This window comes from Cornus florida, unplaced genomic scaffold (assembly GCF_030987335.1).
Source record: "Cornus florida cultivar Cherokee Brave unplaced genomic scaffold, ASM3098733v1 CherokeeBrave_3.0.0_Hap2_Chr06, whole genome shotgun sequence".
NCBI classification, from domain to species: Eukaryota; Viridiplantae; Streptophyta; class Magnoliopsida; order Cornales; family Cornaceae; genus Cornus; species Cornus florida.
Window position 1 is genome coordinate 98046767 of NW_026775576.1, and position 20705 is coordinate 98067471.

Consider the following 20705-nt stretch of genomic DNA (forward strand, 5'->3'; position numbering starts at 1 on the left):
GATCAACGTTTGCTCATCACAATAGTTCTATTGAGAATAATCCAATTTTTTATAGTCACAACCTCGCTATGGCTTTCCCTTAGTAGAAGTTTGTCTGCCTTGGACTCACAAAGTGTTTTTGAAAAAAAACAACACTTCTACAAGTTCTAAAAGAGTTGTACATGAGATTGATTTTATAGCTAAAACCTTCTTCATTTGATTGCAAATCCACGATTTCAATAAGGAAAAACTAAAAATATTCGTAATCTTAAAAACAATAGCAGTTGTATCTTTAAAAAGTGGTACTGTTTCAATCCAACTTAAATAGACAACTCAAGCATAACCTAAAATTTAATTTCTATATATATATAAATTGGTACCGCTTGTACACGTGACATGTACATTGTAGAACCTTCGGCCAGGTGGAACTTAAAAGGGTTCATCTTTAAGGGGGAGCCGTAAGCTCGATATTGGTAGGCTTGGTAGCCCATACCATTTGTTTTTGATAAACCTCTCTCCGGATAGTTGCAAGAACTTACCTTTTCCCTTTTGATTATCGCCGGGAATTTACATCTTCACCATGAATCTCGACTGTAGACTTCTCAGAAATAGAACCATCAGGCAGTGACGACGGCCGGCCTTAACATGGAAAATAGAACCATCAGGCAGTGATGATTAGCGATATGGTAGAGATATTTCAAGAAAGTAGAGGAAGAACACTGATTCAGAGTATGTTAGGCATCTGGTTTATGGCCTATCATAGTTCTGAAAGGGCGTACTTAAGGGACCTCTACCGGGCCTCAAATTCACAACCGAGCACTGGTTGCTCAACTTACACCCAGAGTACAATAGGCCCAGTCCATACATACTCTTGCTGCTCACGTCGTCCACCATCGACCATCACCAACGCTCTAATTGCACTCTAATTCTTCCCTCAAAACCCTAAAACCCTTCTGTTACCATTGAAACTCCATTGGTCCTTTGAATATCAGTGAAGAGGTAGGTATGTATGCAAATATGTGTGTGTTTATGTGATCTTAGAATGTACTGTGTCTTATTACATCTCACAAATAACTGTTGCGTTTACAAATGTTAATGAAATACTTCTTGCCTCATTTTCTCTTCACACAGTTCAAGGCTTTGCTATATTAATTAATTTATCGAGTTCTTCATGAATTGAGAGTATTTGATTTTCAGGGATGTTTTTGTTTTTGTTTTTGTTTTTGCATATCTATGTTGCCCCCTTTTTTTTTTTTTTTGGTAGATTATATTGCTAATTTCTTAATATTTGGTTCCGGAGGGTAGGTGATTCAGGAGGGTTCATATTACAAGTTTAAAGGATTAATGAGATGGATTTTTACTCTTCTTATGTATTCATGACCATGACGTTGCAAAATCGCCCTGTAAACCTTAGGTTTTTGTAATGTTGGACGCAGTTAAGAGAGGAGAGAGAATCCTACGAACTGATTAAGCCAAAGGTTAGGTTTAAAAGCTTTTTAATACCAGATACTAATTAAATACGTTGTTAACTCTGTATAAAACTGATAATTCATTTATACTTATTTATGATCTTTTTTATGTTATAATTAGCAACAGTTTTGTAGTTGGGTTAGTATTTGAAATGATTTTTATTTATTTTGTTATCAAAATGAGTTTATTTGTAGCACAGAATTGCAGTATAAAGAAGTTCTATGGAAATGGTCTTTCAAAAAATGCATCCTCCTTAGAGAGGTTTTCTTTTTTTTTTGGCAGCTGTAAACTTTGCTGAAATTTTTTTTTTGTTCTTTTTTTTTTTTTCAGGATTAAGCCAAACACTAGAATTAAGAGGGAAAAATAATAATTTATATGTAAAAAGTTTTGTATGAAAAATGTTTTACATCGACACAAATGGAGCGCATATGTTGATTAACAAATTATTTCTGAGGCGATTACTTGTATAGCACCTCTTATATTTATATTGTTTTTATGTTTGCAGGGGAAAGACATCTTTTATATATATTGTTTTATATTAGCTGGGGAAATACTAAAGCAAAAGGAGCTCTGAGGAAGTCTGTGTGTGGTTGTTAATCAATTGAACTGATTTTTTGCCTTGAGCAGGGGAAAAAATTGAGTGACCTTATACTGTATTTTTCAATTTTGACGGTTGCAAATGCAGATGCAGTCACTACTCAGTACCCTCTTTTTGGTTATTACATCTATGTTGTATGCCATCTTCTCCAAGTTATCTGCCACCAAGAGCCTTTTTAGCATTCCAACTCCAAAAATTCATTCCTAAAAAATGGAAACAAAGTGTCAGGCAAGAAACTGAAAAGAAACACCCGCTGCCCACATCATATAATTATTCCCAGGACTCAATACTAGATACATCCACAAGTGCTGATATTTCTATGGTGGATTCCCTTCTCACATCCCTCAAGGACTTTGCAAGCCAAGGCCAACTATTCAAAGCCTTTAGAACTTTCTCTCTAATCCAATACCACGCTTCTAATGACCTTATTCTACACTCCTTATCTTCACTTTTGTTATCTTGCAGTAACCTCAAGTCACTTCCACAGGGTAAACAACTTCATGCCTATGCTCTCTCTTCGGGCCTCCAACAACATCCTGTATTGGTTCCCAAACTAATTAGCTTCTACTCAGCCTTGAATCTCCTTGTTGATGCTCATGGTATAACTGAAACTTCAAATATTTTGAGCCCTCTTCCTTGGAATATGCTCATCTCTTCATATGCTAAAAATGGGTTTTCTGCAAAGGCTCTGTCCACCTATGAACAAATGGTGAATAAGGGGATCAGACCTGATAATTTTACTTTCCCTTCTGTTCTCAAGGCTTGTGGTGACGACTTAAATTTGGATCTTGGGAGGGAGGTTCACAAGTCTATTGATGCTAGCTGTCTCGAGTGGAACTTGTTCGTGCAAAATGCATTGGTTTCTATGTACGGAAGGTGCGGGGAAGTGGATGTTGCTCGTAAATTGTTTGATAAAATGTTGGAAAGAGATGCAGTATCTTGGAACTCAATGATCTCTGGGTATGCCTCAAAGGGTCTGTGGGGGGAGGCCTTTGAGCTTTTTGAGAACATGCGAGATGAGAATATAGAATTGAATATCATAACTTGGAACACCATAGCTGGAGGGTGCGTGAGGACGGGCAACTATAAGGGGGCACTCGAATTGCTTTCTCAAATGAGAACGTGTGGCATTCATTTGGATTCCGTGGCAATGATTATTGGTTTGGGTGCATGTTCCCACATTGGTGTATTAAAATTGGGGAAGCAGATTCACAGTTTAGCAATTCGTAGTTTTTGCGATGGGTTTGATAATGTGAAAAATTCATTAATTACTATGTATTCAAGGTGCAGGAACCTTGGGCATGCATATATTATGTTCAGATCGATAGAAGCTAAAAGTGTGATTTCTTGGAACTCCATCATTTCTGGTTTCGCGCACTGGGACCAATCTGAGGAAGCCTCTTTTCTATTTAGAGAAATGATTTCTTCTGGGGTTGAACCAAATTATATCACAATCGCAAGTATTCTTCCCCTTTGTGCTCGAGTAGCGAATTTGCAACATGGTAAAGAGTTCCACTGCTACATTATAAAGCGAGAAGGGTTCAAGGATTATTTGTTAATTTGGAATGCTCTTGTGGATATGTATGCAAGGTCAAGTAAAATTTCAGAAGCCAAAAGACTGTTTGATTTGATAAGTAAAAAGGATGAAGTGACCTACACTTCATTAATAGCTGGATATGGGATGCAGGGTGAGGGTCAAGCTGCATTGAAACTTTTTGAAGAGATGAAAAGGTTCCAGATCAAAGTAGATCATATAACCATGGTAGCAGTTTTGTCAGCTTGTAGTCATTCAGGTCTTGTAAGTGAAGGTCAAATGATATTTGAAAAGATGCCTAGTGTCTATGGTATAACTCCTCGTTTAGAGCACTTTGCTTGTATGGTTGATCTCTTTGGGAGGGCTGGTTTACTAAATAAAGCAGAAGAAACAATCACAAGGATGCCTTACCGGCCAACCCCTGCAATGTGGGCCACTCTCATTGGAGCATGTCGGATCCATGGAAATACAGAAATAGGGGAATGGGCAGCCGAGAAACTGTTGGAACTGAGGCCTCAAAATTCAGGATATTATGTGTTGATTGCTAACATGTATGCTGCTGCTGGGTGTTGGAACAAACTAGCAAAAGTGAGGACCTCCATGAGGGACCTGGGTGTGAGAAAGGCTCCTGGCTGTGCTTGGGTTGATGCAGGCACTGGATTTTCTCCCTTTTTGGTGGGAGACACGTCCAACCCCCAATCAAATGAGATTTACCCTTTGTTGGGGGGATTGACAAAGCACATGAAAGAAGCTGGTTATGTTGCAGTTGAAGATTTTGGTCTAAAAGACGATGAAGATTTTGAGGAAAATTTTGGGTAGAATAACTTGTGCTATGCAGACATTCATTAAAATTTTCTTTTGAATTGTCCTATTTCTTGCCACACCAGTATAAAGTTGATCCAAATGAAGCAAACTTGAGAGCTATAGTTAGGGGAAATATTTTAGAATAATTTTTTCCCCCTACATTGGGGGCCCAGAATGCTTTTTAGATGAAACAGTGCCTGGTTGGCAAGGGAGAAAACCACTGGAGCTAAACATTGGGAGAGCCTGGTGCTATCTATGTTGATGGGGCTATTCACAGGTTGGATCGTAAGGGTATTTTTATTTCAGAGGCTGGGAATTCCATTCTTAATCTATTGTGCATTCCATACATGAAGAGAAAATGAATCAATGTAACATATGGGAACAGGTACAGTGTGCATCATGGGTTATACAAATTTTTTATTGAAAGAAAAATATTTGTTATCGACAATATATTCTTTTTTTTCCCCATGTTATTGTTAATAGATTCTGATAATTTATGTGAGCTAACAAATTTTGCAACAAAAGCGCCAAGCAATTATATATTTCTTGATTTCTTATAGAATCTTTGGCTAGGTGCATCATTTTATGTTATAACACACTTCTAAAAATACTTGTACCAAAATGAATAAATTAAGGAGGGCTAACTTTCCGTTCTTTTTTAATTGTTGTTCTAGTTGATGGATGTATGTAGAACTTGATTGTCTCATGAGTATAGTGCATCTTAGTTCAGAAAGGCCCTTATCTATTTAATGTAATAAAAAATTTATTGGTTGCAAACAGTAGTAAATCTCTTATGTTTGATTTCTCTGCTATATTTTTCTTTTAACTTTCTTTAATGTCTTGAACTTCTGACAACATTTAAACAGTACTAATTTTGTAAATTTCTATAATATATATATATATGTGTGTGTGTGTGTGTGCGCGCGCACGTGTGGAACTTTGGAAACAGGTTACTTGATGTAATAAAGAACAGGGCAGGCGTGGATCTCATTTTTGAGTGTCTGGACCTTGACCTGTCAAAGTTCATTGCTTCTTATCCTGAGGTTGCAAAGGATCAACAAATAATAAACGTAGGCGAGAGCCTTCTGCTTGTGTTTCTGTAAATGGGTGACTTCTGTCTGTAACTTTAAAATGAAACTAAACTGGTGCATTGGTGAAATGTTATAGACGTTTATGGCCTTTTCTTTCACTTTTACAGATCAATAAAGTTTTCTTTATACTCTCTGTTTATCTTCTTCTTTTTTACTGTTTGTTTACTTATTAATGTTTTTATAAAAAAAAAGAAAAAAAAGAAAAAGAAAGAAAGAAAGAAAAAAAAATAGCAGTTTCATATTATTTGTCTGCAACTTTGGATAGTTAGTTGAGATGACAATGACGATTACCTTTGAACATAATTTCTCTGCAGCGGTTTCTCTATCAGATTCTCTGTGGTGTTGCTTATTGTCATTCTTATAAAATACTCCATCGGGATTTGAAACCTAAGAATTTGCTCATAGATATCGACAACAAGGTCTTGAAGATTGCTGAATTTGGATTGGCTAGGGCATTTGGTGTTCCTCTTAGGACCTACACTGGCAAGGTGTTTCACTGCTCATTACTCTTATCCTTGCATATGTCCTTATAAGAAATCATGTTTATGAAATTTGTTATGTTCTATTTTCCTTAATGTTGGCTTGGTATTTTGGAGTGATGTTGAGATTTTTCCTTCATGGGCATCTAGATGTTTCCTGCATACCAAAAATTTCTTTTTCTTTTATTGATTTTAGCAAGAAAAGTTGTAAATTTTAATGAAAAATTATTATACCTTTTTTCATATGATATTAATTTATGATATTAAATTATTATCCGAGGTCAAATTTAATTTATTCCTTTTTTCTTATGATATTAAATTATTATCCAAGTGTCAAATTTAAGTTGTGTATTAGTTTTAATGTAATTTTTTAGTGTTTAAATTTTCAGGAAATATGTGGCGTACTACGAAAGGCAAACGTACCAAGGGCTCCATGACTAATGGAACACATGAGACACTACACCAGCAACCTCATATGGTCCAACCAAGTTCTAGTGGACAGTTACGGGCATCCCAAAATTGTAGTACTGCTGAAACTGAAGGTATACTATTAACTAAGTTTTTTATTTTTTAAATGAAAACTGAAATAGATCATATATATATATATATATATATATATATATGTATATATATTTATTTATTTATATGTACTGTGTCTAGTGGTTATATGGAGATTTTGAGAGTTGAGAGTTGAGTTAGTCTTGTCAATAATTTCTTATCACTTATGCGTCATCCTCATCGTGCTCATGGATGCAAAAATTTACTCTCTCTGGCGATAACGGCTCTCCACCTGCTTTGGAGGTTGGACTATTTCCTAAGGCCAAGTGGCAAAATCTTGGTTTCAGTTTACCTAGTATATAATCTCTGATCTAATTCAGCGACTGTCAGATTTGGGATTCGGACTTTTTTCCCCAAAAATCGTAAAATATGAATCTTATCAGTTCACAATCTGTAAATTTTCAATCATTTTGTCTGCGTTTTTCTTTGTTTTGCTTTAAGTTGATATTACTTGCATCATTTAAATTTCTATCCTTTAAGTTATTTTATAAGTAATTTTTTAATTTACTTTATTATGTATATTAAATTATTAATTGTGATTAGATTTTGTCTCTTTAATATCCATGTTCTGTGTAGAGTGATGCTGTATTTCATTTAGTTACATTGAAACTGCTAAGGCCATTATTGATCCTCGCCATGTAGCAGTACATGTACCAAGAGTTTAAATTGTAATGTGTTTACTTTTGTTTGATGTGATTCCTAATACCTTATATGCTGCATTTCTTAGAGATGATCTTATTTCAATGGAGTTTAAATTAGTGCTTTAAATTGAAGCAAATGCAGAGATATATTAACAGATTTTGGGCAGTAGTATCTGAATTCCTATTAAATGCAGAAATAAATTTGACTCTTTATTTCTTTTCCTATCAAACCTTTGCACTATTAGTGGCAGGGTTTTGTTAGATAGATGCCAATTGAATGACATGTTCTCACTCGTGCTGTGCACACTTGCTATCTGTTCCATTCTAACATGTTTTTCTTATCTAATTCATAATGTATAATCAGAAGGGAATGTCAATGTCCTTTTGTAGGTTTGCAGTAGTTAGATGTTACTGGCTGTCCTGTGAATGGTTTTATTTAATCAATTTCATGTGAAGTCTAAGACAGACTCAATCAAAACTCCCATTGATAATTGATTTATGTGTAACTATGGTGTCTTTTATGACTAATTTCGTCAGGATTTTGTTATTCATCCTGTTTTTACTAATTTTCGTGCTCATTATATCTTAAAAATTGCATCAGTTAGCAGTACTTAGTTGCACTTGTTTTATAATTATCTCATTTTTTATGGTTAAAATTTTCAGAAAATACGAGGCATAATAAGAAAGCCAAATGTATTAAGGGTGTCATGACTAGTGGGGCACAACAGTCACTTCAGCAGCAACGGATTCATCAGGTTGGCTGCATGCAAACACAACACACTGGCTTTGTGCAAACTCTACATACGAGTTCCATACAAAAACATCAATTTTTACCTACACAAAACCAGTCTACCTCCAATCTGGAACAGTCAATCCCTTCTCAAAATTGCAGTACTACTGAAACTGGAGGTATATGAATCTTTGAACATTATTTCAATAAAAACCATCTTGATTTTTGTAAGATTACTCATTTTTTTAAGTAACCACTCATGTAATAGAATCATCAAGAATACAACAAAAGACTCGTGTTGACACTAGGTGCCCTGACATATGGGGCAGATCTGAGGAAGATTGTACGTTTGTTGCTTTTAATGAATTGGGGCAGCCCATGGAGGAAGAAGGCAGAGTTTTGGGTCAATTTCTGGGTACTATAGCACGGAGCAGCGAGCTACTACCCTTGCATTTTACAGATTGGAGGAATTTACCTGATCGTTTTAAAGAGGAGGTTTGGAAGATAGTCTTGGTATGAAGCATTATGTCAATCTGTTTATTAATATTAGTGGACGCACCAACACAGTTTATACTTTGTAGGTCCAACTAAGTTTGTTTAATGTGTTTTGAATTTATGGCAGGAAAAGTTTATCACTCCAGAGTATGCTAAATCATGGGTACTGAAATCGACTGGTAGGAAATGGGGTAACTTTAAATCTAACTTGAAGAGGAAGCATTATAAGAAACATGCGACTGATGCAGAGTGACTGACAGATCGTGATGATGGAGTTCTGCCAGAGCAGTGGTATTACCTAATTCAATTTTGGAACTCAGACAAAGGACAGGTGTAAAGCACACATTCCCTTTTTATGGTTGATGGAATGATGTTAGAGTAGATGTCTGATTTCTCTTATCTTTCTCTAAATAATATTTTAACATGTTTTTCTTATTTTTAGGAGCGTAGCAATACTAATACTATCAGTTGTTCTAAGCAAAAATATACTCACACAGTGGGGTCAAAAAGCTTTGCGCGAATACGCGAGGAAGAGGTAACCTATTTTGTGCATTATGCTTATGTGAGAATATTTTGGTAGTCTAATTTCCAAATAATTATTCTGAACTTTAATGTTAATTATTTATTTGAGGATAGCGTAAGAAGAGGCCTAATGGAGAGGAACTAACTCGGGCAGAGATGTATATACTAACGCACAAGCAGAAGAATGGACGACCAATGGATGAAGCATCTGCAGAAATTATTGTAAGATATGTTCGTGGAATTTGGACTTTCTATTGGACTCTTTTTTCAGAATAGTACATATAAGATTAAATTGTTGCTTACTTTTTATTGTGGTTGTATAATGCAAACATTTGCCCTTTTTATTTTATGTAGAATAAACTTAAAGAATATGCAACTCAGCAACCAGAAACTTCATAACGTGGTGCTGCTAGAGATGACATATTTTCCCAAGTAGTTGGCGAAGATAGACATGGCCTGGTTCGCGCGTATGGCTTGGGTCACTCTCCCTCAGATCTTTGGGGCACAACACCTAGTCGTGTGAAGTCAATGAAGATGGCTTCAGAGGCTAGAAGGGCTTGTGAAGAAGAAGTGCATGATTTAAAAGAAGAAGTGCAAAAAATGAAGCAACTAATAATTGGATGCCGGATGGATGCTAGAGATAACCAAAATCAACCAGCTGCACATATTGAACAATATACCACTCAAACTGCCCCCACCAGTATTCATCAGGTAACTTCATAGCAAAATGATAAATTTCAAAAGCTTCCTTATATTTCTACCATTTACAACAGTTTTTCCTATATATGCCAAGGGCCTTGTTATATGGTTTAATAACGCCCTTAATTTAGTGAATGATGGAAATTTTTAGGTACCAGACCTGGAGCTGTTTTGAATAAACACACCAATCACTCTTGTGTCAGAGATTAGCACTATTGTTTTTTCAGTATCCATTCTTTTGAAAATTTTAATTTTCTCACTGTTCTGATTTTTATATATGCTGTTCTTTTTGGGAGGGCATTTTTCTTTTACTTTTATGACTTTTCTGAATTTGACTTTTTTAATTTTTTCAATAAGATGCTGTATCTTGATATATTGTTAAATCTTAACTCCATGATTTTTCAATGGTATGGGTTCATAAAATGTAATCCTCAAGTGGTTACCATTATTTTCGAACTTCTAATTGCTGACTTGAATCTAAATAAGGGTGCTAACATTGTTAAAGATGAATAAAAACTTCAAAACTGCTAATTGCTGACTGGAGTCTAAATAAGGGTGGGGTGCTAATAACATTGTTCTAGATGAATAAAATTTACAAAACTGCTAATTGCTGACTGGAGAAATAAGGGTGGGGTGCTAACTGCTAACGCTGTTAAAGATAAATAAAATCTAGTAAATTGCTAATACGTCATCCTAGGAAAGTTGTTTGAACAGCAGTTAATTGAGCTCCTTGTGTTATTATTATTATTTTTTTTAGGGGCAAAAGGATAGTGGGTATAACCCATACCAACTAACTGCTCCAACTCAACAATTTGTTACTCGTTCTCAGCCTATGAAAAGACAGCAGGTAATGAAAACCTCCGATATAATAAAGCGATGGATAATGCTCTTCACTGATGTACATTATTATCCATCACTTGTCCTAATGCATTAGGGCTTCAAACAAAAATGAAACAACTAAGAATTGGAATGCAGGTCCAGATGGATGGTAGAGATAACGAAAACCAACCCGCTGCTTATACTGAACAATATTCATATACCACTCAAACTAACCCTATCAATACTCGTCAGGTAACTTCATAGCAAAATGATAAATTTCAAAAGTTTTCTTATCTTTTTATCATTTAACTGAACCTCATTTTTGGGTAGGACCGGATGGATAGTGGGTATAACCCACACCAACAAACTGCTCCAACTGAACACTTTGTTGCTCATTCTCAGCCAATGAAAAGGCGACAGGTAATCATTCTATCCCATTGTAATCTACCTCATCAAGTCTATCTCATTATAATCTACCTCTCGTTAATGGATATAGCTAACGTGACATGCATTTGATTTATCTTGAATTATTTATATTAACTTGAAATTTTGTTTTGTTTTAATAGGGCATGAGTGAAGTTTTTTTGTTGAGTCTCAAAAAGCCCGATGTCATAGTAGCTCGAGCCTCGAGGAATTCTTTTGAGTAAGAACCCACATTCAAAAGTAAAGGGCATTGAATTGGGACATCATAATTGGGAAGTAAGTGTTACCATTCCCGTCATGTGAGAAGAACCATTACCTATTGTTTCTACACGTTTCAAAACTATTGGAGAAGCTGGAGCTAGCGTTTCTTGGTCTTTTTTGCTTATGTAAATATAACTTCAATTATCTTATTTTAGTAAAATGAAGTAATAAGGATTTTCTTGCTAAATGGGGTATCATATTAGATACAGTGTATTGTAGAATGTAGATTACCTAATTTTAGATAAAAGTTTGGCTTTGAATTCTTTTGCTTTGCCAAATTCTGGTGCAGTGTGTACAGATCATCAAAACTTATAGTTATTCAACTTTGTGCCGGCCCAAGTGACTGTTCCATGTATGTGTATCAAAAGGCAACTAGTGTATGTCCATAAGTTTCTTTTAGAGGATGCCACCAAACCTGAAATTGCAACCATCGTGATTAGTGATTAGTTGTCATAGAATTAGGTTTTTCGGTTTTGTACTTGTGATCAGCTGAATCAAACCCATTAGAGCTAATAATGATCCTAATATTCAAAATACCAATTTGAATGTGTAGAACTAATTTCTGTATTGTTGACTAGTTTCCTCACTTCTACATTTTTCGTCTTCTTATCACTCCCCAATAATGGATTTTTTATTTTATTTTATGTTTAGTTAAACACATTGCTGTGTATATAAATTTTCAGTAGTTATTGGATTTGTTGAGATTCAATTTGCAGCCATGTTTAACAATTTTTTTGGGCAGGCCACAAATTGGTCAAGTTCAATGATAAAATATGATGCACAGGATTAGTAGAATGAAAAGGTTAGTAGATGGAGTTATCATTTTAATTTACTTCTATATCCTGCCATTTGTTGTCCTTGGCCTAGACCATAGCTTAGTATATAATCACACAGCATTTCATCTGCTAGAATTAAGCTTTGAATTTCTGATTGTAGTAGATTCGAAATTAGATGATTAAACATAAATGATTCTAAGCCACAATTGGCGCTTGTTACGTGTTTTCTTTATTTTATTTTAATTTTTTAAGTGGCTGTTACTGGGTATGCAATTTTGTCATTAGTTATTTGTAGGAATTCTCTAATAGAGACTTTAATTTATAAAAGCCACATCTGATACACAGATAGTAGTGTTGTAAAGCAGTGTAACTTAACATTTGGCTGAGTTCAATGTCGTTGTAGTCGATTGCTGTTTATCATCCAGTACATGTTCAATGATCTTTGCAACAAGCATTTGGCCTTGAGGCCAAAATCTCAACAAATGTCTAGTAAATTCTCTCTCTATCCATCTAAACTGCTAGTTATCAAGTACTGTGTTCTTACTTATTTATTTATTTGCTTTTTATAGTAAATTTTCTTTGGATAGATATGGTTTCCTGAGACAATTTTGGTGGATTTGATGCTTAGTTAATCTCACAAGGACAAATTAATTCTAGAACTCTTGTAGTTTTAAATTTATTGTTTAATTTTCATACAGTACCATGTCGAGGCTGAAGCCAAGAAAATATTTATCTATGTCCTGAAGCAAAAAAAAATTTACTAACATTCTCTTTGAAATCCTTCATTTTGAAAATAAACTGATAGCTGTATTGCTGGAAACATAATTATTAGATTATATTAAAAATGATAATTATCATTATATCTCAATTTGTCTTTTTGAAGAAATTCTCTATATTTTGAACCCTTATTATGCTTTTCCTTACATTATGCTAAGAAATGCTACATGTCTGATGTTCAAGAACTGTTAGACAAGCGTCCTGAAGTATTGAGAAATATCCTATACATGGTCATTGAGAAGTATCAGATCCGTAATATGTGTTCAAAACAAATATTATGAATTTGTCAATATGTTTTAGAAGTTTTTGACACTTATCCGCGAGTATCGAAGAAGTATTAATATCTGATACTGATATGATATAGATACATATCCCTTATAGAAGTATCATGTTTTTTTGGTTTCACAGTAAAGATGCTTTTGTGGAAACTACCGGTACAAATAAAAAAACTACTGGTATAAACTATAAAGCAATTCATGTTTTCTCCTCATTAATGGTAATATAAGTCACTGCTTCCATATGATTCAAATTGCAAAAGCTACCCTGAAGCATGAGATCTGGTATTGTCTGGCACATCATTGTTCTGGTCATCTTTCAATGAGAAAGTGCTTCAAGTAGTTTAGGTTATGTTGCTTTGTTTGAGCTTATTTTTTTTCTTGATATATACATTGGTAAGTATATTTTTTCCTTTTGTGGAATGAATAAAACAGACAATCATTGATGCTGCCATAAATTAAGACTTTAAGAGATAGATTAAGCAAATGCCCCTTCAAGTGCAAGGCTTATGGATGCCATGTTACTAGTTTCTAATACAATTGTGACTTGTGGTGATTTCTATTCAGACCATAATCGAAATGGTAGATTAAATATTGATGCATATATACATATATATATATATATATAAACTGCAACAGATCTCATGGTTTAATTTCTGATATGAAAAACAGATCTCATAGTCTCTCGCTGTATACATCAGATTTCATAGTTTAATTTCCGGAAAGAAAAACAGATCTCATCTCTCTACGTGTATACATATATATATATATATATATTCATACACATACACATTCAATAATAATTGTTGGTTTCTAAGACGTTAAATGTTTTATTTTCAGGTTGTATATAGAGAAGGATGATACTTGGTGGATAACAAAGATGATAACTAGATGAAACTCATTCTTAGTTGACTAGATCTTTATTTTTCTTGAAAAATGGTACTAGTTGGGCAGTCCATGTTGTACTTGTTGATTGATAGAAGGTGTCAATAGAAATTCATGTTCAAAGGAAATTTTTATCTTTGTGATACTCACACATGCACAGTTGTATGGCCTAAGAAATATGTGAAAGCAATTGGTCATTTTTTTTCCCGAAAACTAGTGATTTACATACAATCTGATTTTTTATATACTTGTTGCCATTACATTTAAGAATATTGTTTTCTGACGGGATTAAAACCTCTATGATTTGAGTCTACAACATGACAGCTTTGGCCCAGACTTATAACAGGTGAGGTGACATTTATATTCGAGTCTACAACATGACAGGATTAAAACCTCCATGGTGTACTTCCTTCTTTGATCTTGTAGAATGCACTTGCAAGATAGGCCTTGATTTTTTTCAAATACAACACCTTAAAATTTGTAAAAACCTCGTGTTTTTCAATGTGTGCTGCAGACCTTCAATCTATGTCAGATACACACACGGCTCGGTGTACTTCTTTCTTTGATCTTGTAGAGTACACTTGCAAGATAAGCCTTGATTTTTTTTCAAATACAACACCTTAAAATTTGTAAAATTTTCAGTGTGTTGCAGACCTTCAATCTATGGTGCCTCTTTTCTTGGTCATTGGTTAAAATGATCTCTTTGCTGATATATACACACACACACACACACATATAGTGATAAGTCTCTGTTGATGGATGTTGATATTGAAAATGCTGAAATTTGGGTTGTTTCTCCATTTTATAGGTAAAGAACAGAAGCTTATGTCTGTAGGAAGAAAGTTGCAAGCATGAAGGTTGTTATTTGTATACCTGTTTGACGGCTATACTAAACTATAGCAGCTAGAGAACAAGTTTAGATCTCCACCTCTCTCTTTTTTTAGTTCTCCTTTTTGGATTTTCAAATGAAAGCTCTGTTCCCTTAATAAAGTTGGAGCTCATTTTGTAATGTGTAGCTGCTGCAATAATTTTCAGTTTTGTGCTAAATATAATTTAGAAGGCTTAATATTTGAAATCTCTTTTACCTTTTGATAAATACTCTCCTTGAGAATTGATTTCATGAGGGAAGTGGGAAGGAGTACCATACTTAAGAATTACTTCTCAAAATGAATCACATTTTTGTAGCATTTATATTTGTTACCATTTGTTTTTCATATATGGCAGCAGATACAATTGCTACCGTGCCTATCACAACATAGGTTAAAATATCAAATACAAATGTTGTTTATAAATGCTGCCAAGTAGCTATGGCAGCATTTTTTGGTCCTTCAACAGCAAATAAAATTGCAGTTAGAGATCATAATCATAATTGCTGTAGTGGTGTCTTGCCTGCATTGGCATATGGATGTGATGAGACAGCAAACCCTATTCATGTCAAAGATCTTGATCTCCATGAACGTAAGGTAATTATTATTTTTGACCTCAAATATTTATGCGAATAAATGCTTGACACTGTTCTGAATTCAATGGTTGATGTTATTATATGATTTGCATTGATAAGTCATCTGCACCTAATGCAGAGGCAGCTCTGGTAAACCTAAAACAACCAGATCAGGTAGGTTTAACGGTGACAATTTATCAGATTTCTATTCTAGATGTAGTGAAAAAACAATATCAACTATGAAGGTACTCCCGTTAAAGACGGGAAGTGGAGAGGTTGGCTGGGAAACAAATTATTATATTTTTTGCTGGATTCAAGTTGGAATGATTTTGAAGCAGTGAAAGGTTGGTTGATTTGAGGCAGTCTTGTTTGTACGTGTTGTTGAGCTTTTGTTTCAAACAAGTCTCTGTAAGGTGTTTGGATTAATGGTGCAAATGGACGGAGTTGAAACGGTGTGATCTTCAAGCTCAGCTTAGTTCAGGCTCCTACCTTGTTCAATCTTTTGGTCTATGCAGATTTGATTGCTCATCAAAGTCAATCAGAGACCTTATGTACCAATTTACTTGGTGGGTTATATAATAATGTTTTATAAGTCTGCTTCTTGGGTCCTAACTATATTGAGGACTCAGATTCAGTTTCTGTGCGTCTGTCTTATCAACCCGTCTGCCACTTGAGCTTGTAGTGGTTCATCCACAAAGCCGAATCAATAGGTTAAATTAAATATGGACCACAAAATCAATTAATTAAATGATGTGAAATCTACGCGGAATGCACTTATCTAATATGGATATTCTTTATTTTACATTTTTCTCCCCAAGAAAAATTAAAAATTACTGCTAAATTACACAACATTTTGCATCGTTTACTACGCCTCTGCATTTGCATTTCTTCGTACAATACAAATGAGAGCACATATAGTGAAATAGAGAAGAAAAACACAAAAATATTCAAATTCAAGAAATACGACGACACACCTACATACTTGATCGTACTATTCAAATTCAAAAAATACATCACCGCATATGCGTCCATGTATTTGAGTGTATCGAATCCGCATCTTTGATTAAAATCATAAACGTAATTCAAGTAAGGAATTCTAGCAAGTGACATGAAAATCAAACTTTGGGTATGCATGCGGACGTGGTGGGGCCATCGGGCCCAGACCGAGAAGCCATGGAAAGTGCCCGGCACTTGACGAGAAAGAAGCCGACGGTGTGGCCGGCCACCGCAACTAAGAAGATTCCGATATTCAAGGACATGACAGAGAGCATGATCAAGTAGGCAAGAGCGGTGCGAAGAGCGTAGACAGCAGCCTGAGTCAAGCCTCCAGCCACAGGGTTGGTCCCTGGCTTGACAACCATAGAGAAGGAGAAGAACTCCACAGAAAGGGCGAGAAGGAAGACAAAGCAGAGAGCGAGCACGTACATGCCAAGGCTTGTTCCAGGCCATCCCGCGAACAGAATGATCACATCTTTGCCCCAGAAGAGGTTCATGTGCATCGCCATATTATCTTTCATGCTATGATCACTGGGCGTCATTGATGGAGGAGACATGTCCATGTTCATTTTCTAGCAAGGAAAGAGAGAGAGAAGAGTGATGAATTAATTGAGTATTGCAAGGTTAATCTTGTGGGTAGGTGTGTATGTATATATACAAAAAAACACACACACATACAGGAGCAAGAACCAAAGATAAAACATGGACAGGGCGATGAGTGGACAGAGACAGACAACGTAACGTTTGGTGACTCCTGTTTTATATTTTTTATTTTTTATTATTGCAGTTTTTGTTTCTTCATTTTTGTCATTATATATATTTGAAAATTTGGAACTGTGAATTCAAGGGGTAAGATTCGAGCCTACCAATCAATTTTGTTAATAATTTTAAATTAAAAAATACGGTAAAAAATAGACTAAATCCATCCAATTTAGAATATTCGAGGATGGATTTAGGATGCAAAAGACACTTATATTCTAAATTCGTTTGTAATTAACCAGTTATAATTGATACACCTATTTTATATAAACCAAGATGGCAATACCAACTACATCTGTATCGATTTGGGGCTAAAAAAAGTTTTCTCTAATAAAAAGAAAAAATAAATTATAAAACTAGTTATAAAAGAAAATGACATATCACGCGTGGAATCATTTAGAAGCAGTCAATCAGCAATCAATGGCGGGATGATATAATATTAATGTATTGTTAGGATAATTTTTAAGTTAGAGATCCATTTACTTTTAACCTACATGTTGAAACCTTCCATGCAATGCCCTAATTTCAATTTCTACTGATGTCACTGAAAGCAATGGCATCTTTTTTCACTTTAGAAAAGGGAAATGATATTGTAGAACCTAATGCGTTCTCATTCCTTTTTAAAGAGGGAAGATTGAAACTTTCAGGATCAACTATTTATTTTATTAAATTTGATGATCCCACAGCATATATGCACTCCATGTGCATATATGTATTGATGATCTCATTATTTTATTATTATTATTAATTTTTTTTTAAGGATAATAGGTCGGGTTTCTTAAAGTTCTTCATAATTCATCATTAAGTACATTCAATCTTCGTCTCACGTAAAACTTCTCCTCTCTTTTTTTTAATCACATCTTGTGTTTCTCTAATATCTTATGTTAACTGATGATAAATATGACTTAGTCAGTTCAAAGCCAAATGATTGGTTTAAATTTAGAATAAGGTTGCAAATACACAGGAGCTTAGACTTGATGTTACGTCCACCTAATATTTATTTAGGAAAGTTATGTCACGAAGTTATGTCACGCATGCGATATGTGTGCTGAGAAAATTTTTGGGTGGTAAATATCTAAAACATAAATGCAGAGTGATTTAGAAGTTAATAAGATGCCTATAAATAGGTCAGGACATTTGCAACAATAATAAGCTGCAAGAGTAATAAAAGGATGGGTTAATTTGTAAAATCACTTAGATTTTTGTTTTTGATTAAACTAGTTAAATTATTATCAACTACTCATTTTTCTTTTTCTTTTTCACTTATAAAGATAAAATTAGGGCCAGGACTGAGGAGTGAGAGGTACGAGTGGAAGTGAGTTATGTTTAAGGTAAGTGTGTGGCTAAAGTTTTTAAAATAATCAATTTTGAAAAATAGGCTAAAATACGTTCACAAGAAGTCACTATGAAATCTATATAAGTCATCTTTCTCACGAGTCAATACTAATTAACTCACATCACATGTGATGTTGGTTAGATGATGTTCTCAACCGCTCAGATTGATCCCACGTCAGTGCCATACCACAATGGTGTTATCCTACTCAACATATGATTTGGACTTTAGCAATTGCCAATGCCAGCTACAACCACAATAACGTTAACCTAACAAAAGTATTGATATATGCTTTCATCATCAAAAGCCATATCCAAAGCTTCCCAAATGCTTGCTTTTAATAAAGAGAGATTTGGGCTTAACTCCTATATTCATGTCCAATGCCTTAAGAATTTTCTTGTTATATATCTCAATATTTATAAAATGAAATTAAGTATACAATATGAGCAATTTTAAAATTATTTCGAAACTCTCTCTCTTTCATTTTTAATATTTTTTGATCCACATTTTAATATTTGTCTAATAAAAATTTTTCTGTTTTAACAAATAATTATTAGGGAGTATTATTATTATTTTTTAATTAATAATAATAATGTCAGACCTCTTAAAACTTAATTCACACGTTTCGACAATTATGAAAAAAATGAAAAAAGTTCAAACAATCTCCTCACAATTATGTAAAAATTTGTAGTGAAATTCAAACTTCAAACCTACCTAGAGTATACTACAGATCATGTTACCCTATCTGCAGAAAATTTGAAATATTAAAACCCATGTTTCATGACACCAACCTCATTCTGAAATGAGTCAAATCTCACCATTCATTAAACCACTGAAAATTTGAAAATTACAAATGCCTCCACTATTTTAAGTAAACTCAAACCCAAAACCAAAAAGCCCATTATTCAGACCCGCACACTTGTCTTCAGTCCCATTCCATTTTTAGTTTCAGTGCTAGCTGAAGGATCCGACTGCCTACCCGATTACTTCTTAAAGACACGACTACCGAAAATCGCGAACCCGACCGCGTGACCCAAAACGGCGGCGAGAAAAATACCGCCGTTGAACGACATCACCGCCAACATCACCATGTAGGAGAACCCGGTTCGGACCGCGTACAACCCGGTCCGGAACAGCACCGCAGCGAGCCTGTTCGAGTCGGGTTTGACCAGATTGCAGTGAGAGAACCACTCGACGAGCACGGCGAGGAAGAAGACGAAGACCAGGGCCAACCCGTACATGGCGGAGCTCGATCCGGGCCAACCCGAAAATAGGACTTGTGTGTTTTTTCCCCAGAAGAACGTCATGTGCGTCAGGATCATCTTGTGGGGCGCGTGCGTGCCTCCGCCCGTGCCATTGAAAGCCGCCGTTGGCGGCGGTGCGCCGCCATGTGTGGTGTTGTGATGTAACGAAACTCCGTTGATCTCCATTTCGCGAATGGACTGTTTTTTTTTTTTGTTAACTGTTCGCGAATGGACTGTTGGCAAATGATAGTTTACAGGTTTTAAAAGCTCGAGAGAGAACAGAGTAGGAGATTCTCATTCCTCTTTTGTTTCTATATGGCCACGCTCGTATTTAGAAGGCCACGCTCTGCCACATCATAATTTTTCAAAATTAACACTAACCTAAATAACAAATTTTATGTGATAATTCAATCAATAATAAAAATAAAAATAAAAAAACCATTTAAGTGATAGCTTTGTGTGCCCATGTGAGATTTTTTCCAATCATACTATTTAATTGATATACACATTATGATTTAAGTAACATCAGTCGCTTAAAAAAGAAAATTGTGAGTCAAATATCACATAAAAATTAATGTAAACAATTTCAGATAATGTTGTACTTTTTTATAATTAAAATTTCAACATGGATAAATTCACAAACATTTACTATTTTGGTACTTCTAATTATTAATAGTCAAATATGATTAAAAAACAAACGAATTTTGGTGTAGCAAAATAAAATATCATACTAGTAATGTAAGGATTCTTGTAGTACACGCGCCCAAGGAGGGTGGAGATAGGAGGGTTCTCCTTTCATCAGAATTTAATTGCCCTTGTTAGCAAGCAATCTCCATAACGACACTCATTCCAATTGCATGAGTGCTTTAGTCAGGAGGTAACTTTTATTGCCACGTGGAGGTTAAGCTTATAGATGTCACTCCAATAGTTGAGTTTGAATGAAAGGTCTTGGGTCTTTAGTCGGCCCAATACCATTAATATGGCATCGACTTCAGCCCATTCAAAACACTAAATGAATAGCCCAATCCAAGAATTATGACCCTTTATTTCAAGAGAAATTTATAGACAAGAAGGTTGAACAAAATAGGGTTCAAGTAAACTGTTATTAACATGCTT

The 20705-nt window shown here is 34.8% G+C and overlaps 3 protein-coding genes across 7 annotated transcripts; 1 reads left to right on the forward strand and 2 right to left on the reverse strand.

Moving 5' to 3' along the window:
- Positions 1-126: 126 nt before the first annotated feature.
- LOC132313215 (pentatricopeptide repeat-containing protein At1g71490) lies at positions 127-14278 on the forward strand. 5 transcript variants are annotated; one of them, XM_059811899.1, is made up of 16 exons: positions 127-978; positions 1955-4770; positions 5791-5964; positions 6345-6497; positions 7818-8063; positions 8153-8397; positions 8507-8710; positions 8822-8914; positions 9016-9123; positions 9256-9612; positions 10358-10447; positions 10576-10671; positions 10750-10839; positions 10986-11118; positions 11846-11905; positions 13772-14278. In XM_059811899.1, the coding sequence occupies exon 2, from the start codon at positions 2184-2186 to the stop codon at positions 4398-4400; it is 2217 nt and encodes a 738-aa protein (XP_059667882.1). In that variant the 5' UTR covers positions 127-978; positions 1955-2183; the 3' UTR covers positions 4401-4770; positions 5791-5964; positions 6345-6497; positions 7818-8063; positions 8153-8397; positions 8507-8710; positions 8822-8914; positions 9016-9123; positions 9256-9612; positions 10358-10447; positions 10576-10671; positions 10750-10839; positions 10986-11118; positions 11846-11905; positions 13772-14278. The 5 variants fall into 5 exon arrangements, with proteins under 5 accessions (XP_059667882.1, XP_059667884.1, XP_059667881.1 ...); XM_059811901.1 differs by lacking the exon at positions 11846-11905; XM_059811898.1 differs by having other exon boundaries at positions 127-982; positions 10986-14278.
- Positions 14279-16182: 1904 nt separating this feature from the next.
- Positions 16183-16981, reverse strand: LOC132315061 (copper transporter 6-like). The gene has a single exon (XM_059813818.1). It carries the CDS (start codon positions 16820-16822, stop codon positions 16373-16375), a length of 450 nt encoding a protein of 149 aa, XP_059669801.1. The 5' UTR covers positions 16823-16981; the 3' UTR covers positions 16183-16372.
- Positions 16982-19016: 2035 nt separating this feature from the next.
- On the reverse strand, positions 19017-20050 carry LOC132315062 (copper transporter 4-like). Its single transcript, XM_059813820.1, has one exon. The coding sequence runs from the start codon at positions 19773-19775 to the stop codon at positions 19329-19331; it is 447 nt and encodes a 148-aa protein (XP_059669803.1). The 5' UTR covers positions 19776-20050; the 3' UTR covers positions 19017-19328.
- Between the last annotated feature and the right edge of the window lie 655 nt (positions 20051-20705).

Bases quoted from the DNA above. Each gene is read 5' to 3' on its own strand.
- LOC132313215 (XM_059811898.1), top strand. From the start codon at position 2,184: ATGCCATCTTCTCCAAGTTATCTGCCACCAAGAGCCTTTTTAGCATTC.
- LOC132315061 (XM_059813818.1), bottom strand. From the start codon at position 16,822: ATGAACATGGACATGTCTCCTCCATCAATGACGCCCAGTGATCATAGC.
- LOC132315062 (XM_059813820.1), bottom strand. From the start codon at position 19,775: ATGGAGATCAACGGAGTTTCGTTACATCACAACACCACACATGGCGGC.